At 37.7% G+C, this 21343-nt stretch overlaps 1 protein-coding gene across 5 annotated transcripts in view; it reads right to left on the reverse strand.

The window, feature by feature from the left end:
• Positions 1–21343, reverse strand: part of UBE3A (ubiquitin protein ligase E3A) — a 54475-nt gene that overhangs the window by 13538 nt on the left and 19594 nt on the right. For all 5 annotated transcript variants that reach the window (XM_053969970.1, XM_053969969.1, XM_053969968.1 and 2 more), the window contains 3 exons: positions 19424–19468; positions 9363–9673; positions 5023–6278 (listed from right to left, as the gene is read on the reverse strand). In XM_053969970.1, the coding sequence (XP_053825945.1) occupies positions 5023–6278; positions 9363–9673; positions 19424–19468 (1612 nt within the window). The remainder of the gene's footprint in view (positions 1–5022; positions 6279–9362; positions 9674–19423; positions 19469–21343) is intronic.

Raw genomic sequence — 21343 nt, forward strand, 5'->3', positions numbered from 1 at the left:
GATGACGTCATAAAGAATATCTGTATTTTGTTTGCTGAAACACAACTATTTACCACAATTTAAGAGATTGGGTGATTTTACTTTGTTTACAGAATAACACTGCTTTCCTGAAAGACAGGAATGTTCACTGAATGACAGAAATAGGACAACATTTAAATGCTTAATGTAACACCAGAGTTTGGCGAACTGCCTAAAATTGATGGCAACTGAACTAATTTCTATTCAGTTAAAAATGATCACAAACCACCTTCAGTTCTTATAATAACGTAGAAGTTCTCTTTAAGGCAGAGACAGGAATACTTTCCACACAGCAAAAATGACAGAACACAGCTAATTTAAGCTTGAAAGTACCAGTGACACATCATGACATAAGTCGATCAACATGTTTTTCTAAAAACCAGCATGGAAAATAATAGTTACAGTGACAAAGCAGCCTTTGCTCCAGCTGTACTTTACCGTTCATGCATTTGGAGCTTGCACACATCAACAGTCACATGCTCTGCATCCAACCAATGCCTAACAGAGCTGACATTTTCACCTGAACACACAAACTTCAGTGTGGTCTGAAACAATGTCAAATCTCCTGAAGTACTTTGCTGCTAATATAGGAGAGAATTTGCCTGCTGGGTTCAGGTGTCACAGAAGAGTTTTGGTCATCAATACACTCAGCAGAGACTTGCAAGCAGGAGAGGGTTGCTGCCCACTAGCTGTCTGCATTCCATGTGAAATTTGTCAAAGTGAGTTTCTAATTTGCAAGCCAAGTACAAGCCTGATTCTGCTGAAGGAATCCACGACGTTTTCACTTGCAGAAGTTGTGTGTCATAACTCACACCCTTTAAATTACTGCTACCTGAGAAGAAAGCCACATTTAACCTGGGCCATGGGGGTGGGGGAAGAGTAAATTCAGAAGAAGGGGATGAAAGAAATAGCTCTTAGGGAATGAAAAGGCAGAAGAGAGGATTTAAGGATATTTTTCCTTTCATTACTACTACACTCACACAACATGACTCAGCAGTACAGCTAACCTATTTAACCGAAAAAAAAGCATGTTAGTTGCCTTCAGGAACTGCAAACTGAGCTACCAACTCCAAAACACAAGAATTCCTTAAAAGAAGTGGGGACTAAAGAGTTAAAAATTCTAACATTCTACCCTTGTTCCCCAGGTGACTTTTCAGACTAACATACATACAAATAAGTATACAACAAGTATATACTAAAAAGAAAGATGTTTCATTAAATCATTTCCAATAAAAAAGGAAAAATAAATCTCTGAGGCAAGTTTCATATGTGCAAAGAATGAAGGAATTTAAAAGGAATTTGTAAATAATTTTTTTCCTTAGATGTATGTGTTTTAGGGAACTAAGATTCTCTCAATATGCAGCTTTAAACAAGATAATGCCTTAAAGGTATTCAAAAAGTATTGCCTCAAATTCTCAGTAAAAGGAAAAAAAGTCCTATGTTGTTAATAGCAACAAAAAAAATCACTTACCAGTGTTCATATTTGCTTTATTGAAGTCTAAAAAGTAAAAATATATACATATTGAATTAAAAAAGCTAAAATATTAAGTATTGATAGGAGATAAACAGCTTGATGACTTTAACAGCTCAACTGATTAGCAGAAAGCCAGTATTTAGTGTGTTTGCAAGAAATTGCAAAGGCTGATCAATGTATTTGTTTGAAAAATATTCAGTATCAATAAGGAAAATATGAGAAAGATTATCCCAACCTTATTTTAGTCAATATTTTTGAAAATGCTTTTATCAGGAAGTTATCAGTTATTCCATAGACACTCAAAAAAGTCTTCACTGACTTTTCTATGAAGATACAAGTCTAGTGACATAAGTAGTAGCTACAATTTTTAAAAGTCTGCAAATATTCAAACCTCTGAAGTTAAAAATATTAAATTTGAGGGTAAATATGTTGGTACTCATAATTAATTACCTGTATATTAAACATGTTCAGAAACATTTTGTCACTTAACAGATCTAAGAACATGCTTTTACTAATGAAGATTATTATCTTTGAAAGATCTTTCTGGTATTTTTCAGTGAGACTCTTCCTAAGTTCAATACTGTACATCCAAATCTGCAGTCATCCCTGATGCAAAGTCATCCAGTGCAGCTTTCACTTAGATTTGATGCTGTCAGTACTGCTACAGAAGCTCATGGTACCCATCTAAGATTCCCATGAGAGACAGAGCAAACTGTTTTAAGGCTTAGGACATGAGACTGAAAAGCTTCCTCCAGAGCTATTTCAGACCAATTAGGAAATAATTGTGAAAATTACTAAAGTTGCTTCCCAACCAGTTACAAAGAGTACCAGTAACAACAGCACGCAATTCTTGAACAGATCAGGCACTCTCTGACAAAGACAACAGCGTGGAACAGTATCTCCCCTGGAATAACCTCCCAGCTACCAGCACAATTGCAGCTTACAGATTTCCTGAGGTTTGTGCATGGCTCACACCAAAATGCCTGTTATGTCCATTAGCTTTTGATGGATCTCTCTTTCATGAAGAGTTATAGGTCCCGGGCAAAGACACCCACCAACTCAAGGTACACAGTGTGGAAAACAAAATGTTATTTTGCATATGTTAAGCCTGATTCTTGATAATAAAACTAGGGGCTACCAGTTGAAAAAAACAGTATTTCTCATTCAGCTTCTCCATCCATCGTTTATGTCCTCTCCATCATCGTTTTTACCCTTAAGGGGACTTTATAGTTTCTTCAAAGAGACTCTGAGCTTTCCAACTGTATTTCTACTGCATCCTTTCTGATATTAAAATGAGAAGAAACAAATGAAAGAGAACAGGCATGCTGTGGCCAATAGTGACATTAGAGCATTCCTATCACTAATACTTCCTGGGGAATATTTAAAATATATTCACTGAGCAATGACACTTAGTATCATCAGTTAAGACATATCAGTAGTTAAAAGGTGGATTCTGTATCCACTTCATACACTACAATAAAATTTTCCCTAAATCTACATCATTCCACAACAGCTACCTTGTAACATCTCTTTGAAACAGCACATACTCCCTTTCTCCACTTTGGATAGCATGTCTGTGTTCATCTCCATTTTACTGAATATAATCTATTTTCCACTTCTGAGAAATGCCTGGGCTGCACTTGTTCTTTCTGGCTACTACTACAGTTTAGTTCACACTATCTGAATTTAGAACAATTTTATCTTTTCCCTTTATTTTCTGTCCCCAAATAAACAGTTTAAAATCCATACTTTCCTTGTGGCTCTGACAGTCAGGTCATCTTAATTTAGCATGCTCTGACAGCTTAAATTAACAGCCATAGGAGGATCCATGGCAACTGCCCAGGCATGTAACACAGGCTGCTAGGCTGAGCAAGTGCATCATAATTTAGATTAGTATGTTTGAGCTTAATCTAATTTAAATTTCCTAAACTTCCTACGGGCCAAGAATGTGCACAGCAGTGACTGCTGTGGCCCTGCTGCAACCTGATGCTTAACTTAAACATATTCTTTTTTGTCCTCAAAGATTTCAACTTCTACAACAAGCAGCATGCAAAAGAATGCCTTTTCTCCTATTTATGGATTTTCCTTCTTATTATCGGATAAAGAGGAAGGTTTGCTTTTGCTTTGCTGGAATTGACATTGAAAAGAACATCCTAAAACTAGCTTTTATGCTCTTTTACCTCTTCCTTTCCTAAGGGAAAGAATTATCCCTCCCTTTTTCCCAGTATTTATGTGCCCAACACTGAACATTCAAGGAATAAACTCCATTAACAGTAATATGACAAAACGTAACTGGACACAACTGTAAGTCTGATAGGTAGTGAAATCACAAAGACTATTCTTAAATAAAAAAACTGGTACACAGTATTTTTATATTTATTCACCTAATATAAAGTTAACACACAAAAGTCATTTCTGCACTGCAATTTCACCTTTTCTTTTGGTACTGAGGACAAATGTTTCCCTGACAAGTAATAATATCAGCAATTCCCATGAAGCAGCTAACCCAGCAGGAAGTTCCTAGGCATACAAAAAAATCAAGGTAGGTGGTCATTTAGGGTTCTCACAATTGACTTTCACTGACAGTTACAGTCATCAAATTTAACTACAAGTAACAGCGGGGCTGAGAGGCAAAAAATTTCCCCAAAACCTCTCTAGGTCTTCAGTGACAAGTTTTAAAGCCATGGGTAAATTTAAAATTTGCAAACCTTGTGCTTTAATAACAGAATATAGGAAAATGAGTTTTTGAAAATTACCAGTTTTAACAAAAAAACAAAAAAAAAAACAAAACAAAAAAAAAAACAAAAAACAAAAAAACAAAAAAAAACCAAAAAAAACCACACCAAAAAAAACCCCAAACCAAAACAAAACAAAAACCACCTAAAATTAAAGAACATATTAAGGTTCCTATATGGACCTATTTACTGTAAAATAGTTTGTATCCTGTATGATTCCCCTCTTCCAAAAATGCATGAAGAAATGGCATTAAGTTTTAATTTAAAAAGTCAGCATATTCAGAAACAGGCTGCTCTCACACTTCTCTGCTATTAACAGGTCTGTCTTCCTTTCTCAGTCATATTAGTATTTACACCAAATTAAAATAATGCTTTATTTCTAGGAAGTTGTATGTCCACAAGAAGAGTACACAACTAAAATGTTTTAATTCTAACTTCCACTTGAAAATCCCTACCATCAGAAGATGATCCAGGACAGGGCAGAGGACAAAGAAACAGAAGTTGGTTACTCTCTCACCATCAAGATCTGTGCAGGATCTGATAATGGGGAATAAGAGCTATTTAACACTTCAAAACATCTAAATCTGCTACCACTCTGAGCAGAAATAGTTCTGCTGAACATAGAAGTCTTCAGCACCATGCTTAGAATTCAAACAATAATGCTATTTGAGATTCTTCTAGAGGACATCTAGTACATGTGCACTCACACAGAGTTCTTTTCAGTTACTCCAAGCCCATGTAGTTTGCACGAGTCAGAGCCAACAAACCCACAGGCCATGTTGCTGTGGGACTTACCCGGACAAGTGCATCATCGATGATGTGATCACGCCTCACTTTCAGCCGCAAATAGGGGTTGAGCTGCTGCCCTTGAACTAAGCTGTAGAGCACAGTTATGCGTCTTTCACTGTACATCCGGATCCTATTGTCATAATACAATCCCAGGTTCTTGGTAACAGCATTCAATATGAAGGGACAGGTCATAAATGAGAATTTATTCTCTGTTTCTACTTTGAAGAAAGTGTAGTCTTTGTCCATTTCTAGAACATCATTCAGTGGTTCATTAATAAATTCTTCAAAAGGGATAAGTGGTTTTCTGCAATCTATAGTTTTAACACCAAGTTCAGTTTCCAGTGGGTCTACTCGAGGACCTTTTTTATTTCTTCTTTCCTCACCCAACAGCTCTTGAAGAGTTAGTTCACTTGATTCTGGGATGGGTTCTTCATCTTCCTCTTCGTTATGATCTGTATCCACATCCCCTCCTACTACATTTGCATAGTAAACCATTTTCAAGCACTTTGAAGCAGCGACAACAGCATCATCATCATTCACTAGGTTACGACTATTGAACTCGTTGCTTATGACTTTGTAAGTAATAAGCTGCTGAAATGTTTCCATCATTCTCCGAATTTGATCTGCTCTGTACTTAGACCACAATCTGACCAGTTTTGCTTGAGCTGCAAGGGGTAGTTTGCTCATTGCTTTGCAAAACAACGGTAGGGCCATTTCCAGATATTCTGGGCTATGAAGATTGCCATTCTCCATAACGATAATAAACAAATTCAGATAGTTAGGATCCCGAGAGTACACATTATGGTAAGTCAAGTCACATTCCACATTAGGTGACAAGTACACAAGTGCATTTAAAAAGGCAGTTTCTATTTTTTCATTAGAAAGTAACCTATCATAGACCCGTCTGACTGCTTCAATATCTACAGACACTTCATCTGGGCCTAGTTTTTGGAGGTTATTATCTCCCTGTGTGTTATCACCTATTCTTGATGACGAAGATGATGATGCACCAGAATCCTCTTCCATAGCAGCAGCTGAACAGGCAGCTTTTTCCTTTTCATCTTCATCTTTGTCTTCATCCTTTCCTTGAAGAGACTTGAGCTCCTCCTTGGTGTGCTGCTTGGTTTTTCGGAAACTCTGCACCAGTGCTTCAGCACTAGAAAACACTCTCCCAATCACTCGGATTAAAGGGGAATAATCCTCTTTTTCTCGACATAGTTCAAGAATTTCATATATCTTGTCTTCTGTTAGGAAAGTCACATCTATAAAAAGATAAAGATATTAGTTTTATTAAGATATAAATGAAAAAGATAATATACCTCTGGTTTGCCCTACCTAAGAAACCTGTGTGTCATATCATCATTAAAACTGCAAAAACAGTGTCAGTGCTGCATAAATTCAAGACAGATACTTTATAATCTCATTAGCATGAAAAATCACAATTTCATTCACTGACTTAGTAAAATATTTTATTCATGGATGTCAATCAGAGAATGCGCACAATACTGAAACTGTTTTGCAGCCAATTAACTACATTAGGTAGTTAACAGTACTGTATTGTCTAAACAAGTGCAATCAGTAAGAGGTTTAAACTTTTTTAAAAGACTTAATGAATAAGGCTATGACAATACAGTCTTCTGGTAAATCTGCATAGTTAATGTGCAAGTCATTAAACTAAACAAACTAGACTGTATCAACCTCTTTTTTTCAAGCCAGACCTTGAAGAAAAGACTCAACACTTTTGTTGTATGTTAATGGAAATATAAGATTTCTTATTTCTCTTTTTAATGCTTTCTGCAACTGTTTTTAGACTAAATTGATGCCTGAAACCCCTCCCAAACCCCTCAATATATGCTCTGAAATTTATGCTGCCTTCTAAATTACACATACAGCATGGCATGTAGTTTATCTCTTTGTACATTAAGCCCCACTAAGATAAGCAACTTGGGTATACTAATCAACATGTTATTCAGAGGAACGAGATGGTTTATACACATCATCTGCTCCAAATACCTGTCTGTTCTCCCTCTCCCCAAACTCCTGATACAAAATAAGTCATTTGAAGGGTCCGTTTGTTCTTTGAAATCTTCCTTTCTCTTTAGAAAAAAGAAAGAAAACATTATTTATAGCTTTCTATGTTACTTCTCAAACAGAACCCACAGATGCTTTCACATTAGGTGATGATTTACAGTAGGATTACTGTAAACATGATCAGATCCTAAAAAGATATTCTAGTTTAAGCAGATTCTTCTGAACTGACACATAATTTAGAACTAAAATAGAATCTGTTTAATAGCATCTCTATGGAAAACATCTCAAAACTGTATTCACCAACCATGCTAGAACTACCCACCTCTGCGGAAAGAAGTGTAGCATTTTAATAAAGACATTTAATAAAGATGCTGTACATGAAAATATTTTGAAATGTGATTACCTACACTGATACTCATTCCAAGAAGTCATTAAAATAAAAATACATACTAGATGATGCAAAGACAGACAACCTATTGACTTTCACAGAACCCCAAGCCATTCTTAGAGCACATATAACAGAGAAAAGGTTAGGCTTATGTCTAAACTTTTATTGAGTTCCAGTCTGAAGATACTGAAAAATCTCAAAACTAAAATCTGTCCTGTTAAAAAAACAGCTCTACTGAAAACATTTTGAAAAGATTCAAGCTTAGCACAACATCTATTTTTATCTGCTGCAGTGCATGCACAGGAAGGAAAACTTGTCTTAAAAGAAGTCCTTAAAATGAGGACCGCAGTCTCAAGTTCATTGACTCTGGACCACAGACATTATTCATAGCATAAAAATTATCATCACACATTGACAATTTAAGAATATAATGAATTTCAGATTTCCATACTTAAACAGGAATTCCTCATTCACTCTTTTAAAGGTTTTAGTATTTCAGGAACTCCAGAAAAGTAATTAAATTGTTTCTGAAGGACATTTCTTTCAGTTTATTTAGAACTTTCAATCCTATGTCAAGCATACAAGCAAGCTACACATGCTTTTCGTTGGCTTTGCTAAACTTTGCTGCAGATTTTCCAGTAACTGTTTTAGCAGATTAACCTTAAAAAAATTCAGAGTGCTAGATTCCTTACTCATCACCCAATTCCAAAGGTAACTAAACCTCAGATGAGGTTTAAGAATGCATTAAAACCCTCTGTCTATATAGCTACAAAGAAAGGTCAATACTTGTGATGCTCCAAGAGAGGAAGTCTGAGTCACTGCCAACAGACTGTCTCTGGAGTGAGGTTCAAAAGACCCTTAGGTACCTGCCTTGAGGAGAGGAGATGGTTAGACAGAATAAGGAAAATTCTGTATTTGAAAAGCTCCATTAATAATACAAAAAAAAAACCAAGAGAAAAAACTCATAACAGACTTAATGTGCCTCTTGTTCATCTAATACTACATTTCCTTCCCTTTCCCCTTCCCCTTCCTAGTGTTTGCCTCTCTGCTTATTCAGATCATAACTAATTTGGGTACAAATTTATCCTTGCATCAGATAAGAAAGAAACTGATGCTGCTAGTGACTGGAACATCTTGGGTTGCTTATAACACAGTACTATATTTTATTACTAATTCTGTAGGGTTTTTTAAATCTTTGCTGTAAACAATTTCACCTTCTTTAGCTAAAATAAATGAATCTGGACTTGTATTTATACCACTTTTTGCCACAATACTTAAAGGTGGTCTGCTCAAAGGTTAATGGCTTTAAAAACCACTTGGCCTGGTTTCTGGATGTGTTTGCATCATGGGTTAAGGTGACGACTAACATTATTCTATTAGTATGTATTTACTATTACAGATTGTTTGAAAAGCTAAACAGAAGTTAGAAAACATGTATACAGAACAGTACTTCATTTTACACTGGCTTAAAAATAACTGTGCTCAAACATTTTTTTAGCTTGGTGAATATATTGCCTATCACTCACTGTATAATTTTTTCACCTGTTAAGTTTCTTAACATAGAATCTGAAATTAGTTAAAGTATAACTTTTATAATTTATTAGCTGTGAATAATTACAACACTAGCAAAACTAAAACAGTCATACAACAGCACTTAAAGATTTTCCATATTTGCAAAAATCATTATTCTTGAAAGACAACAAATGCATGTTGATTTTAAAATCAACAGAAATGTGGTCAAAATCCAGATTTGGAAATCGGTGCTCAGCATTAATCCATCAATTTTTCTGAATCCATAGTAAAACACTCAATTGTTGTAATACTGTATTTTACTGAAGTCAGCAGAACACCACCAGAGTGAATTATGTTGGCTTGTACTCCTGCATATGAAACGTGTTTGATTTTAGGAAAATTGTATACATCTTACCTTTAAAGTCATCTCTTGGGCCTTGCATTTCCTTCTTGTTCATTTTTCTGTCAGTGCAGGAATTGTTATGGGCACCTTTGGAATTGTTTTCTAGGTAAGCTGAGCTCGTTCCTTTCTTGGAGGGATGAGGATCACAGAGTTTTGCATTAATCTTATAAAGCTCGAGGGCCTTAATGGCTGCTGCATTGTTATCCATACGGAGAAAAGTTGGACAGGAAGCACAAAATTCATTCGTGCAGGCTTCATTTCCACAGCCCTCGGTTAACTGGTGGTAGTAGCGCTCTATTAGATGCTTTGCAGCTGCTCGCTTCCTGTAGCAAACATTCAAACAGTAAGTACAAGTATTAGTGGAGCTTTCACATACAAAGCTCATTCAATAGCATCAGCAAGGCAGAGATTAGTCAGGCACTGAAACACAAGATTTCTGTCAGAGAGAACACATCAGAAGATTTTTTTAAGTGCAGGATTCTCATCTTGACAAATGCAAATATATTTAACACACAATTTAATTTGTGGGTTATATGTAAGTAAAAGATAAATCCTGTTTATGCAGTTTTCAGCTTTACATGGTAATGCTACAGTGGAGACAATCTTGTACAGTTCTGAACAATCTCAACTGTTGCTAAAAAAGAGAGCAGTTTGGATGCAAAATAAGGCTGCAACTGAAACAAAACTGGATGTTGTACAGGTGTTGAATCTAATATATAGTACTGAGGCATGGTTGCCACTGACAGATGAAAGAGGCATGAAACACAAACAATTCAGACATTTATTTAGGAATACTATCAATACTATACTATTTTACCCATTTTAACAAGATCCCAGATGACTAAATTATCATATTTCTATTTAAATCTGTACCAAAAAATATTCCTTGATTAATTAAACTGATGCTAAAACCACAATTACAGATGACCTCAAGGCTGGATATATTTCTCCTCAGCCTAAATAAATCATATGATTGTCTAAATAAAATAAAAAAAAATCACCCCAAAAAGTGCTATCTGCCAAATCCTTCTGTTTCTCCTGTCATTATAGGTGCCAAGTATGCATTCTGAAAAATCACAGATGTATCGCTGTACAAATCTAATGCTCAGTACTATATATATGCACAAAAGAAAATGTAACTGCCTTATTAATAAGGTCACAGACTTCTACAGAAACATGCAAATAATAAAGAAATCACTGGAAAGCTGCAGGTAACCAGGACAGAAGCAGCTGCATGCAGCACCAAGAGCACCATGTTTGAGCACATTTCAGAAAGAAACCCCCAAACCTTGACTGCATTTAAGATAAGAAGTTATTAATGAAAACTACCAGTTATGAAAGATTTCAAACATTCTGACTAGGTTTAACAAACAGGCTTTTTATGGAACTTTAGTGAACAGTACTGCTAAGATTAGAACATCAAAAATTGTGATATTAACTTAAAATTGCCTTTCCTGATGTCAATGTATGCACAGATTCTGCATAGAACAAGTACTTCAGAACTGAAGTGCTAGACCCCACTGGTACTACTCAGCACTTGCTGCACCTCGCTGTTAATAATGGCTGGTTAAATAGCAGTTTCAATGCAGTTACTTCAAAAGGGAAAATGTTCTGAGAGTGACTACTGAGGTCTATATTACTCAGCAGTAAGACCTCTGCTTCTTTCTTTTCATCCTTCAAGATCTCATCCTGGAGAAGAAAATACATCTTAAAAGGAAAACAATTACTTTGATGTCTGCCTGAGCTTTCAAATGCTCCAGTATGTTTCAAGGAAAAGAAAACAAAAAACAAACTGAGGAGAAAGGTTTCCATGGCACTTTGAGATGGATGTAGAAAGAAAAAGCAGCATGATCAATACCACTAAACCATTACTGTGTAACAGGGAATAGTTATATACTAAGCTAAGGGAAGTGTTGGTCTCTCACATTTTTGTATGTAGACTTACAAAAATCTGCCTCTCTCCATGCACATCTAAAAATAAGTGGGTTTTTTTAATCTTGTATTTCATAATTCATAGTACAGAGGCTTTAAGAAAAATCACCCAAATCCCCTCAAAGCAACAGCGTTTTAATACAACTTGGAACAGTAAATTATTTCAGAGACAACTATTTTTCTGAACACAAAAATTCATGCTTTGACCATTCCTGACCTTCAGTCATTCCAGACCTTCAGATTTAGAGTGTGAAATATTGTAATTTGTAAGCAGGTTAAGTATTTATATATGTAAAAGTTGAATTTTTACACCTGAGCTGTGGCCACCAACATGCACACCTTTCCAGCTCACACATCTAGTTTGAATAGTTATATCAATGTATAAACACCAATACATTAACAACACATTTTATCATCTTAAAAAAACACTCCACTTTAATCAGGGCATGTCTGAGATGTCAGTAGATAAAGCTAAGCTTAGACTTGCCTCTAACAATTAACTTCTGAAGGACTCAAATTTTTTTTGCTCTTAGTTTTTAGCTACCAATTACTTCTCAAACTTTGCCATGCCTACAACATGGTTGTTTGTACAAACACTTATTTTGACTTGTGGCTGGAGACTCACTGACTCAAATTCTCTGAAACTCCATTAGAAACAGAAGGACTGAAGGCTGTATTTTTAATTTTTTTTAATCAAGTATGGAAGCAAACAATATGGTATACAACAGTACTAGAATACAGCAGTATTAGAATTTCATAGAATATCCTTAGTTGGAAGTGATCCACAAGAATCATCAAAGTTGAACTTCTGGCCCTGCACAGAATCATCACCAAGAATCACACCATGTGCCTAACAAACACTTTTGGAACTTGGGCCTGGTGCTGTGACCACTTCCCTGGGGAGCCTGCTCCAGTGCCCAACCACCCTCTGAGTGAAGAACTTTTTTCCTAGTATCTAACCTAAACCTTCCCTGACACAGTTTCTTGCCGTTCCCTCAGGTCCTGTCACCACAGAGAAGAGATCAGTGTCTGCCCCCTGCTTCCCCTCATCAGGAAGCTGTAGACCATTATGAGGTCTCCCCTCAGTGTCCCTCTCCAGACTGAACAGCCCAAGTGGACTGAGCCACTCCTCATACAGCTTCTCCTCAAGGCCCTTCACCATTTCTGTAGCCCTCCTTCAGATGCTCTCTAACAGCTTTGTATCTTTCTCATATTGCAATATCCAAAACTGCACACAGTATTCAAGGTGAGGCTGCCCCAGTGCAGAACACAGTAGGACAATCCCCTCCCTTGCCCAGCTGGTGATGCCATGCCTAATGCATTCCAGGGCATGGCTGGCCCTCCTGGCTGCCACGGCACTGCTGGCTCATGTTCAACTTGCCACTGACCAGGACTCCCCAGGGGCCTTTCTGTGATGCAGGTCCTAGGAGCACTTGTATTTGTTGAACTTCATGTGGTTGGTGGTTGCCCAACCCTCTAATTTGATGAGGTCTCTCTGCACAACCTAGCTGCCTTCCAGGGAGTCAAAGCACCTCTCAATTTAGTATCACTGGCAAACCTACTCTGTATACCTTTGAGACCTGCGTCCATGTAATTTATGAAGATGTTGAGGAGGGGCAAGGATGGAACCCTGTGGAAAGCCACCAGTGACAGGTCACCAGTCTGATGTCATCCCATTTACAGAAACCCTGTGTGCCTGACCTGTGAGCCAGTTGCTCACCCCTCAGATGATGTATTTATCCAGCTGTGTTCTGGACATTTTATTCAAAAGGATACTGTGAGAGACAGTATTGAAAGCTTTATGGAAATCCAAAAAGATTACATCAACTGGCTTCCCTTGCTCAACTAGAAGGGTTACCTTGTCATAAAAAGAAATTAGGTTTGACATGAACCAACTGGCTATGACTGATGTCTGTGGTGTCCTTCAGGTGTTTTTCAGTAACTCCCAGAATAATCTTGTATGTAATTTTACCAGGCACTGATGTGAGACTGACAGTCCTGTAGTTTTCAGGGTCATTCTTCCTGCCCTTCTTGAATACTGGGCCAACATCAACCAGTGTCCAGTTGACTGAGATGGCTCCAGATTCCCAAGATCATTGAAAAATCCTTGAGAGAGGCCTTGCAATGACATCAGCCATCTCTTTGAGTATTCTTGTAAGAGTTCCATAAGTCCCCATAAACTTACAGGGATCCAGATGGATCTTCCCTCCTCTTCCTGGCAGCTACTCCACAGACTTTACACATTACCTCACACAAATAATTTAGGTAAATAAATAATACAAATTTAAGTGAGGATACAGACCTCAGAAGGTAGAAGAGATTTTACCAAGCCTTCACAAGAGCTACCCTTACTGAGGTTCATCAATAAAAGGACTTACAGAAAATGCAGTTCTGAGTAAGTCAGTGTGTGATTTTCAGACACTCCATACCACATTCGCACTGGTGTACTTCAGGTATTGTCACTGTTCATTGCCAAAAGCTCACATTTCCTATTTCTACATTATTCAGCAAAAGAACTTGTAGCATACCCTATGTATTGTCCAAAAGTGAAACTCTCTTTCTACATTCCCCTGCTCATTTAGTATGCTGAAAACTAAAGTTCTTGGCCTGAGGCATTAAAACAGGTTCATCAAGCAAAGTAACATAAAACCACTCTCTATTCTTAGCTCATGCTACACCCGTGAAGACCGCAGCTCTCTTTAAGTTCCTATAAAGGGATCTGGTCAAGAGCAACTGGTCCCTTAGAAAACTCAAGGCCTAGTTCACATCCATGAGCACACACAGTTACTACTGTAGCTCAGGCTGTAGTGACTGACTTGCATATACATTTCCAAATACTCATTATTGTAGCACATCCAACTACGAAAGTACACCGGTGCGGCTGAAGTTGTAAACATTTCACAGGCATATTCTTATGAATGAAGGATAACTTCCCACTCAGTGGGCCTTGTATAACCTCCTCAAGCAATATGCACTGCTTCAGTGAGGAAGAGAGGCACCTAAAATAGACACCCAACTTCCTTTCTTGAAGTCCAACCATTTTGCAAGCACGCTTTTCTGTTTAAAATGAAATTAGCATTCACTGACTTAGTTTGTAGTAGTTACAGAAAAATAATTGCTTTTAGGCTTTCTGTATGTTCTTTAGCTAATAAAAAGTCAGATGATAAGTACTTTGCATGTGTAGTTTAAATGGGGCTAAAATTGTGGAGTATCACGAGAAACATGTACGACCAAGCCAAAGGTGAACTGGGCTGCATTTTCTATAGTGATTTTTGAATGACTAAAACCTGTAAAAAACAGGGATTGAGTGTACTGGTTCAAAAGTTCCTATGAAACAGAACATAATTTGCATTTCTCAAATACCTTAAACTAAATACAGGAGAACTACCATGTAAAGGAATCTCTTGCCACAGAGAAAATCAGAAGTTTAAACATTAAAGGAATTTTTAAAAGATTTGAAGCATGTAATAATTTAAAGTTCACCTACAAAGCATTTACATTCATGTAATAATTTAAAGTTCACCTACAAAGCATTTACATTCAAGTTTACATTTACATTCAAAACGTGCCTGAAGTTTAAAATATCTGCATAACTGCATCATTTTTGCTTGTAAGTTTACCTAAATTTTAGAAATACACATGGATGTTTCATACTTGTCTGGAAATACCAGCACAAAATAACACGCTTCTGAACGGTTTTTGTTTAGGACACAGTAACTGTTAATACTATTTTTACAGATAAATCTCACATTGGACAGGAGTGCTGGAGGGCAGGAAGGGATCTGGACAGGATGGACTAATAGGGCCAAGGCCAACAGCATGAAGTTTAACAAGGTGAAGTGTCAGGTCCCGCACTTGGGTTACAACAGCCCTGTGCAGTGCTACAGGCTGGAGCAGAGTGGCTAGATAGCTGCCCAGTGGAAAGGACCTGGGCGTGCTGGTCCACAGTAGCTGAACATGATCAGGTGGCCAAGAAGGTCAGTGGTGACCTGGCCTGTATCAGAAATAGTGTGGCCAGCAGGACAAGGCTGTGATCTCCTTGTTCTTGGACCTTGAATCCCATCTCCAGTTTTGGGCCATTCACTGCAAAGAAGACATTGAGGTGCTGGAGTGTGTCCAGAATAGGGCAATGAAGCTGGTGAAGAGTCTGGAGCACAAGTCTTAGGAAGACCAGCTGAGGGAGCTAGGGGTCTTTAGCCTGGACAAAAGGAGGGTGAAAAGTGACCTAATCACTCTCTACAACCACCTGAAAGGAGGGTGTAGCCAGGTGAAGTTTGGTCTCTTTTCCCAGGCAACCAGTGACAGGACAAGAGGAAAATAGCATCAAGCTGTACGGAAGTTCAGGCTGGACATCAGAAAAAATTTCTTCACTGAAAGGGCTGTCAAGCTTTGAAATGGGCAGCCCATAGAGGTGGCGGAGTCACCATCGCTGCCTGGAATTGTTCAAGAAACAACTGGACATGGCACTTAGTGCGATGGTGTAGTTGATAAGGTGGTGATTGGCCAAGAGTTGGACTCCATGATCTTGAAGTTCTTTTTCAGCCTTGATGATTCTATGATTGCTCCAAGATGGCTATTTTTATTAAATGGAAATCTACAACAGCCTGTTTTACAACGGCTATTAGGAACTTAGAAATGCCTAAATGTTCATAAGCAATTTTCTTAACAGACAAAAAAAAAAAAAAAGAGCAATAGTATGTATGGCAACCCAGGAAACAGTTTTTTTAGTACTAATAGCAAAACAACTTTCAATGTATGTGGTTACAGGTTATTATAACTGCAGCAGTTATAATACTACACTTTGGAAACAAGACGACCAGCCTATCAAAAACTGTTAAAGAAGGTGTTGCAGATAGTCACCTTTGGATGTTAAATATTGCTTTGTGCAAGTTTCAGCTTCAAACCTTGCACGCTGGTTTTCCTTGCCTCTGTTTAGTTAAGAGTAAGAAGAGCAGTGACAGAAAAGACAGGCTTCCAGTAATAGCAGTGCCCACACAGAGCCTTTTAAAGAGCCCTGCACACCAAACTGCCAAACAGTCCACCCACAGCTGGAGCCCAGCCCTTTGTTCCAGCAGTGCTGTAACACCTTTTGCCTGCCTCAGCCTCTGGCATCACAGCAAACGTGCATCTGTCAAACGTGCATGTGCATGGAGCTCACATTTTCCAAACTCCATTCTTTCCAGTGTGGTGGACCCCAATAGCAGGGGTGGATTGTGAGCTCTGCTTGGACCATACTTAACCCAAGGGACCTCCCTTCCCACTGTGTATTCTAGATCCAGCATGCCTCTGGGAACATCATGTGCTGACAAAAGCATAGCACTTCCTCAGAAAGGGCAACCCTGAGAACAGAAGGTCTGTCCTAGCTATATGGAGCAACGCAGGAAGACAGAGAAAGGGAGCAAAGAACACAGCATCTATCTTGCAATCTTGTCTTGGAAAAATTGCCTTGCTACAGTCATATTAAAAAAACAGAGAAGAATTTCAAAATTGCAAAGAATCCCATCCTCAAAAGCAGAGAGAAGGAAAGATGAATGCACAGAAAGCCGTATGAAGACAGCCATACCTTTGCCTTGATAAAAAAGGAAAGAAAAACAGAGAGTGAAAACACATGAACATATAAGAAGTTATTGTTAAACAATCAAGTTATGTGATTTAGTGCTAAAGAGGTTTTAAGAAAGCAATACTAATCAAAGCTGAAAGTCAATGGAGATGTGTGATAGGAGCAGTCAGAAAATGCTAACCTTAACAATAAGGTTAATAAGATGAAAGATAAATAAGGTTAATAAGATAAAAGACTCCTAACTTTGAGCTAGCACCAAGATGTTAATCACATGGAGACCCAGAATTTCAAAAGCCTAGGATAAGCAAGACTTACATATAGAAGATTTTGCTGTGTAAGAATCTGAATATTTTCTTTAAATATCTTTTCATTCACACATGTGAAACATACATGACTATGCTTTTGGTATGAAGCTTTGCAATTCAAAACATGGAAATAAACAAAGCAATTGTATCAGCCAACCAGAGCAAAACCAATCATTCATTGTACAAACAAAAAATCACTTGCTTTAGTCCCTGCATTTACTAATGAATTTTAGGCATGTAAATAACACAGTAACTATTTTAGCAACACAGCAGCCTTGCAGGTCACAACTCTACCACTCAACCTACCATTCCACCTTATGTGGCAAGAGCAGCTACGCAGGATTGCAAAAATTCTCTGTAACAGGTGTAGCACACATCACATTGTGATACAGTTTAAAAAACATTTAGTTTTACAAATATACTGTATAACTACTAGTCAAATATGTGAATTCCTACTGCTTGACTGGCTCAATTTAGAGCTCAATGGCTATCTTTAGACAGATAGCTAAAATTTATAAAGTCAGGGCCACTCAGATCACCAGTCTACATCAAAAATAAAAAGTATTCAGCTATAACACAGAAAAGCTTACTTCCGTAAATTTTATGTTCGGTTGTAAGGAGAAGAATTGTCAAACTTCTAGAAGGAAAAAAGCTTTACTGCTTTTTCCTTCTGATTTATGCTAGGTTCTTAAAGTCTTTGTTTCACACCAGTTTAGGTGAGTGCTGCTGATACATCTTTGCTTAAAATGCATAAAAAACAGTAATCCAACTGGTAACATCCAGAGTGGACTATAGCCAGCCTGCAGCATTATTTCCTCTGTTTGGCTAGACCAGGGAACTAAAGGACACAACTCAACTTGCTGCAGGAACAATAAATCGCAATGCAGCATGGGCCACTACTGGAGCAGGAATAAGAGACCATGGCAGAACTTTTGCCCTGTGACCTAGTGCAGCAACACTCAGAATCCATGCACCAAAAGGCAGAGTCACCTTTCAGGTCAGGGTCCCTGCAACCTTCACTGCATTCCTAAGAAAGCAGCTGGACAGCACTTCTGTAGCAGATGGTATGAGTGAGGGAAAAGAAATCTGTCATACCAGGAGAATTGCTTCTCCTAGTGCAAGAAAAGGCTTCACTGCAGTGAATTGCTAATAACACATCAGAAAAGCTCTCACTGTTTCCTCCTCCTCCTTTTTTAGGTACACAGCCCAGCGTACAGGTGGGCTCACCACAGTTTTGCTCCTCAAGTCATGCAGCTACAGCAGAGAAGTCCTTGAGCAATTCACACTATGCCACTAGCCTGCAAAACATCCTGAAAATGGCATCCAGCCCATGGCATGTACAATGCTAGACCACCTGGGGGGAAGGCGTGAAGGAGACAGTTTAAGGTCAGAGAAGAAGTTTGTGGCAGAAGAGAAATGAACCCAGATCCTTTGAAGCCTCAGACAGCACACCAACTACTGGGCTACATTCCCTCTATTATTTTGGAACTTGTGCTGTTATCCAGAAGAGCAGTTTGTGGTTTCCCTGTTTGAGTACTATGACAGGACAGTTTGAATAGCTAGAAAAGAATTTTGTTTGCTAACTCACAGAAGAATAAAGTCTCAAAAAACTTTTTTGTTTTTAAATGGTCCTCTAAATTCCTGCAACCCCTTTGAATTTTGAATTGAAATGAAAGTTTCAGTCCACCACAATCTTGATTTTAGTTCATCTTGGCTTCTAACCTAATGAAGACAGACAAAAAGGTTCAGACCCGTCATCAAGATGTTCTGTGAATACTGTTTAGTGAAAGAGAGATAGTTTTCTGTTTCTGGAAGTAACTGGCATATAAATTCACCAAATTAAGTCAAAATTTCTTTTTCATAGTTCAACAACCCGTCTGTCACAAGAGATACCAGCAGGTATTGTGCCTTAGTACTGAAGCGTCTTCAAACCCATGCAAGATGTTAGTGAATGACAGGTAGAAACTATATCCCTTCTGTCAAGTCTGAATATAGGCTGTAAGATTTCTGACACTGTATTATGCTACCATCTACTGGTTCACGTAAAATTAAACCTCTGAACTTTCCCTCCAACTCACTCACCCTACAAAAAAAAAAGATTCAGTTTCTACAGAGGCTTAAAATTGCAAAATATTAATTTGAAAAATTTTAAGCTAATTTCACAGTTCTACACAGCTTTTGTTTTCTTTTTACTAAGCAGATGCAAGAGTGACTGTTATATATGTTCAGAACGATTTTAATCAAGATAAACCAAAGTCATCCACTCATTTACTTACATTCGGCTAGTTTCAATGTTCTCAGAGTGCGGTTCTCCTGGTGATCTGCAAAACCAGATAGAAAACCTTAAGCACTGCTTGTTCTTTTTAGTCATTACAATATGAAGTTATGAAAGATGGAATGTGATAAGTGTATTATTGCCACTAAAAGCATCAACTTTTTGATACTTGCAGATTTAATTTATCAAACCCTAGAATACAGTTTATTACATAAAACATGATAGTATAATTAAGCCAAATTTCCCTAAGAAGGAGAGCACTTTTTCCCCACGCTTACGCAACAGGAGCCATTAGAGAAGAGATCTGCTGGCAGTACTTCCGCATTCAGGCTGCACAGTGCTCCAATTCTCGGCTAATTCTTCATAACCACTTCTGTAACCAAAATGTGTACTCAAAGATTATCAGTGATCAACTGCAACCAACAAATTCTCTACAGAGCTGAACTCTTAAGAAGTAGCAGCTCAGAAACAAGGTCCAAAAGGATATAAAAACAAATCTTGTATCTCTCTCCACCTGAATTCATGGACCTAATCTCACAGACAGCTTTGTGTTTTCTTCAATCCAGCCAAGAGATCAGCCAGTAATATTCAGAATTAAGTGTTATTGCCTATCATAAGCAGCACCTGTGTTTAGCTTGGCAACCCCATTGACTTAATTTACAGACTAATTGAAGGGGTATAGCTCCATACTAACTTAAAGTAGACTAAATCATAGTTATTTAGCTCCTCCTTATCCCCATCTTCCTTAAGAGAGCACTGATTCAACTGTTAACTTTTTTTTTCAGACAGTATTTTTTTTCTCTCTTTGAGGTAGAACTTCCCCCTAGCCAGTGTGTTTGTAGCCAAACAAGCCAGAAGACAAGGCAGTACAAATGAAGCAGTGTTGATTCCCATCATCTTAGGATGCCTTGAAATCAAACCTTATGGAACATTTGCTTGGGAACAACCTTTACAGTTGACCAGAACTGCCATGCTGGAAATACTGTGCAAGGAGTGGAAACAAAGCACAGCCATTACAGTAAAACTCTGCAGCTTAGATGAACAAAAATGTCTTTCATGACAGCTCTCTAAAAACAGAAGTGAGCTAAAATCTGCAAACAGAACTAACTTTTTAGGTTTCACCAGAGTCTGCTGGGAGACTTCAGTTAGGACAGCTAAGCAGACTTTCCCATTGCTTTACAGGGAAAAAAAAAATATTTATAGGAATGCAATTTCTAAATTTATTTATTATATAGCTATCTATAATAGTCTAAATGATATTGGAAATCGCCACATGTAACCTGATACATTCCTTTTTTCCTGTTTCATTGTGCTATTTTACTGGATGGTCTCTGCTATTAAAGCTTGGACTGCTTTCCAAACTCTCTACTAAAATTTTAGTTCCTTTTCTGAAATACCAGATCTTAACAACTTTTGGATTCTACTAAACAGACCCAGTGCCTAGAAGGCATTTCTGGCAAATAACTTATAATTCCTAGGTTAGATGGATACTGTGTGGTGACAGATGATGCAGAACAGGAAATTATTTGTTTGTACTTCACTAACTTATAAAATTTAACAGACACTAGGGACAGAATTCTGAACTTCCTATCCAACTAACATTATACTCATGCTTAAAATGTAAAGCCTTTAACTGGAAAATGACATAAAAACTGCCCAATCTCAAAATTTGGCCTCTATTTACTACCTCCAAATTACATTTCCCTTACTCATTAAATTCAGGACTGACAAGATAGTTGCTGACAAAAATAATGGTCAGCAGCAAAACAAATAAGAATTTCCCTTTAACTCTGGTGACCAAAGCAAGCCTCTAAATGCTTAGTGAAAAGAATCTCATTTTTTTTCCCCTATTCATTCACCTGAGCATGTAAGTGTTAGAAGCTGGAATAGTAGAAAGACATGTTTATATTCACACTGGTTA

This window comes from Vidua macroura, chromosome 2, assembly GCF_024509145.1.
Source record: "Vidua macroura isolate BioBank_ID:100142 chromosome 2, ASM2450914v1, whole genome shotgun sequence".
NCBI lineage: Eukaryota > Metazoa > Chordata > Aves > Passeriformes > Viduidae > Vidua > Vidua macroura.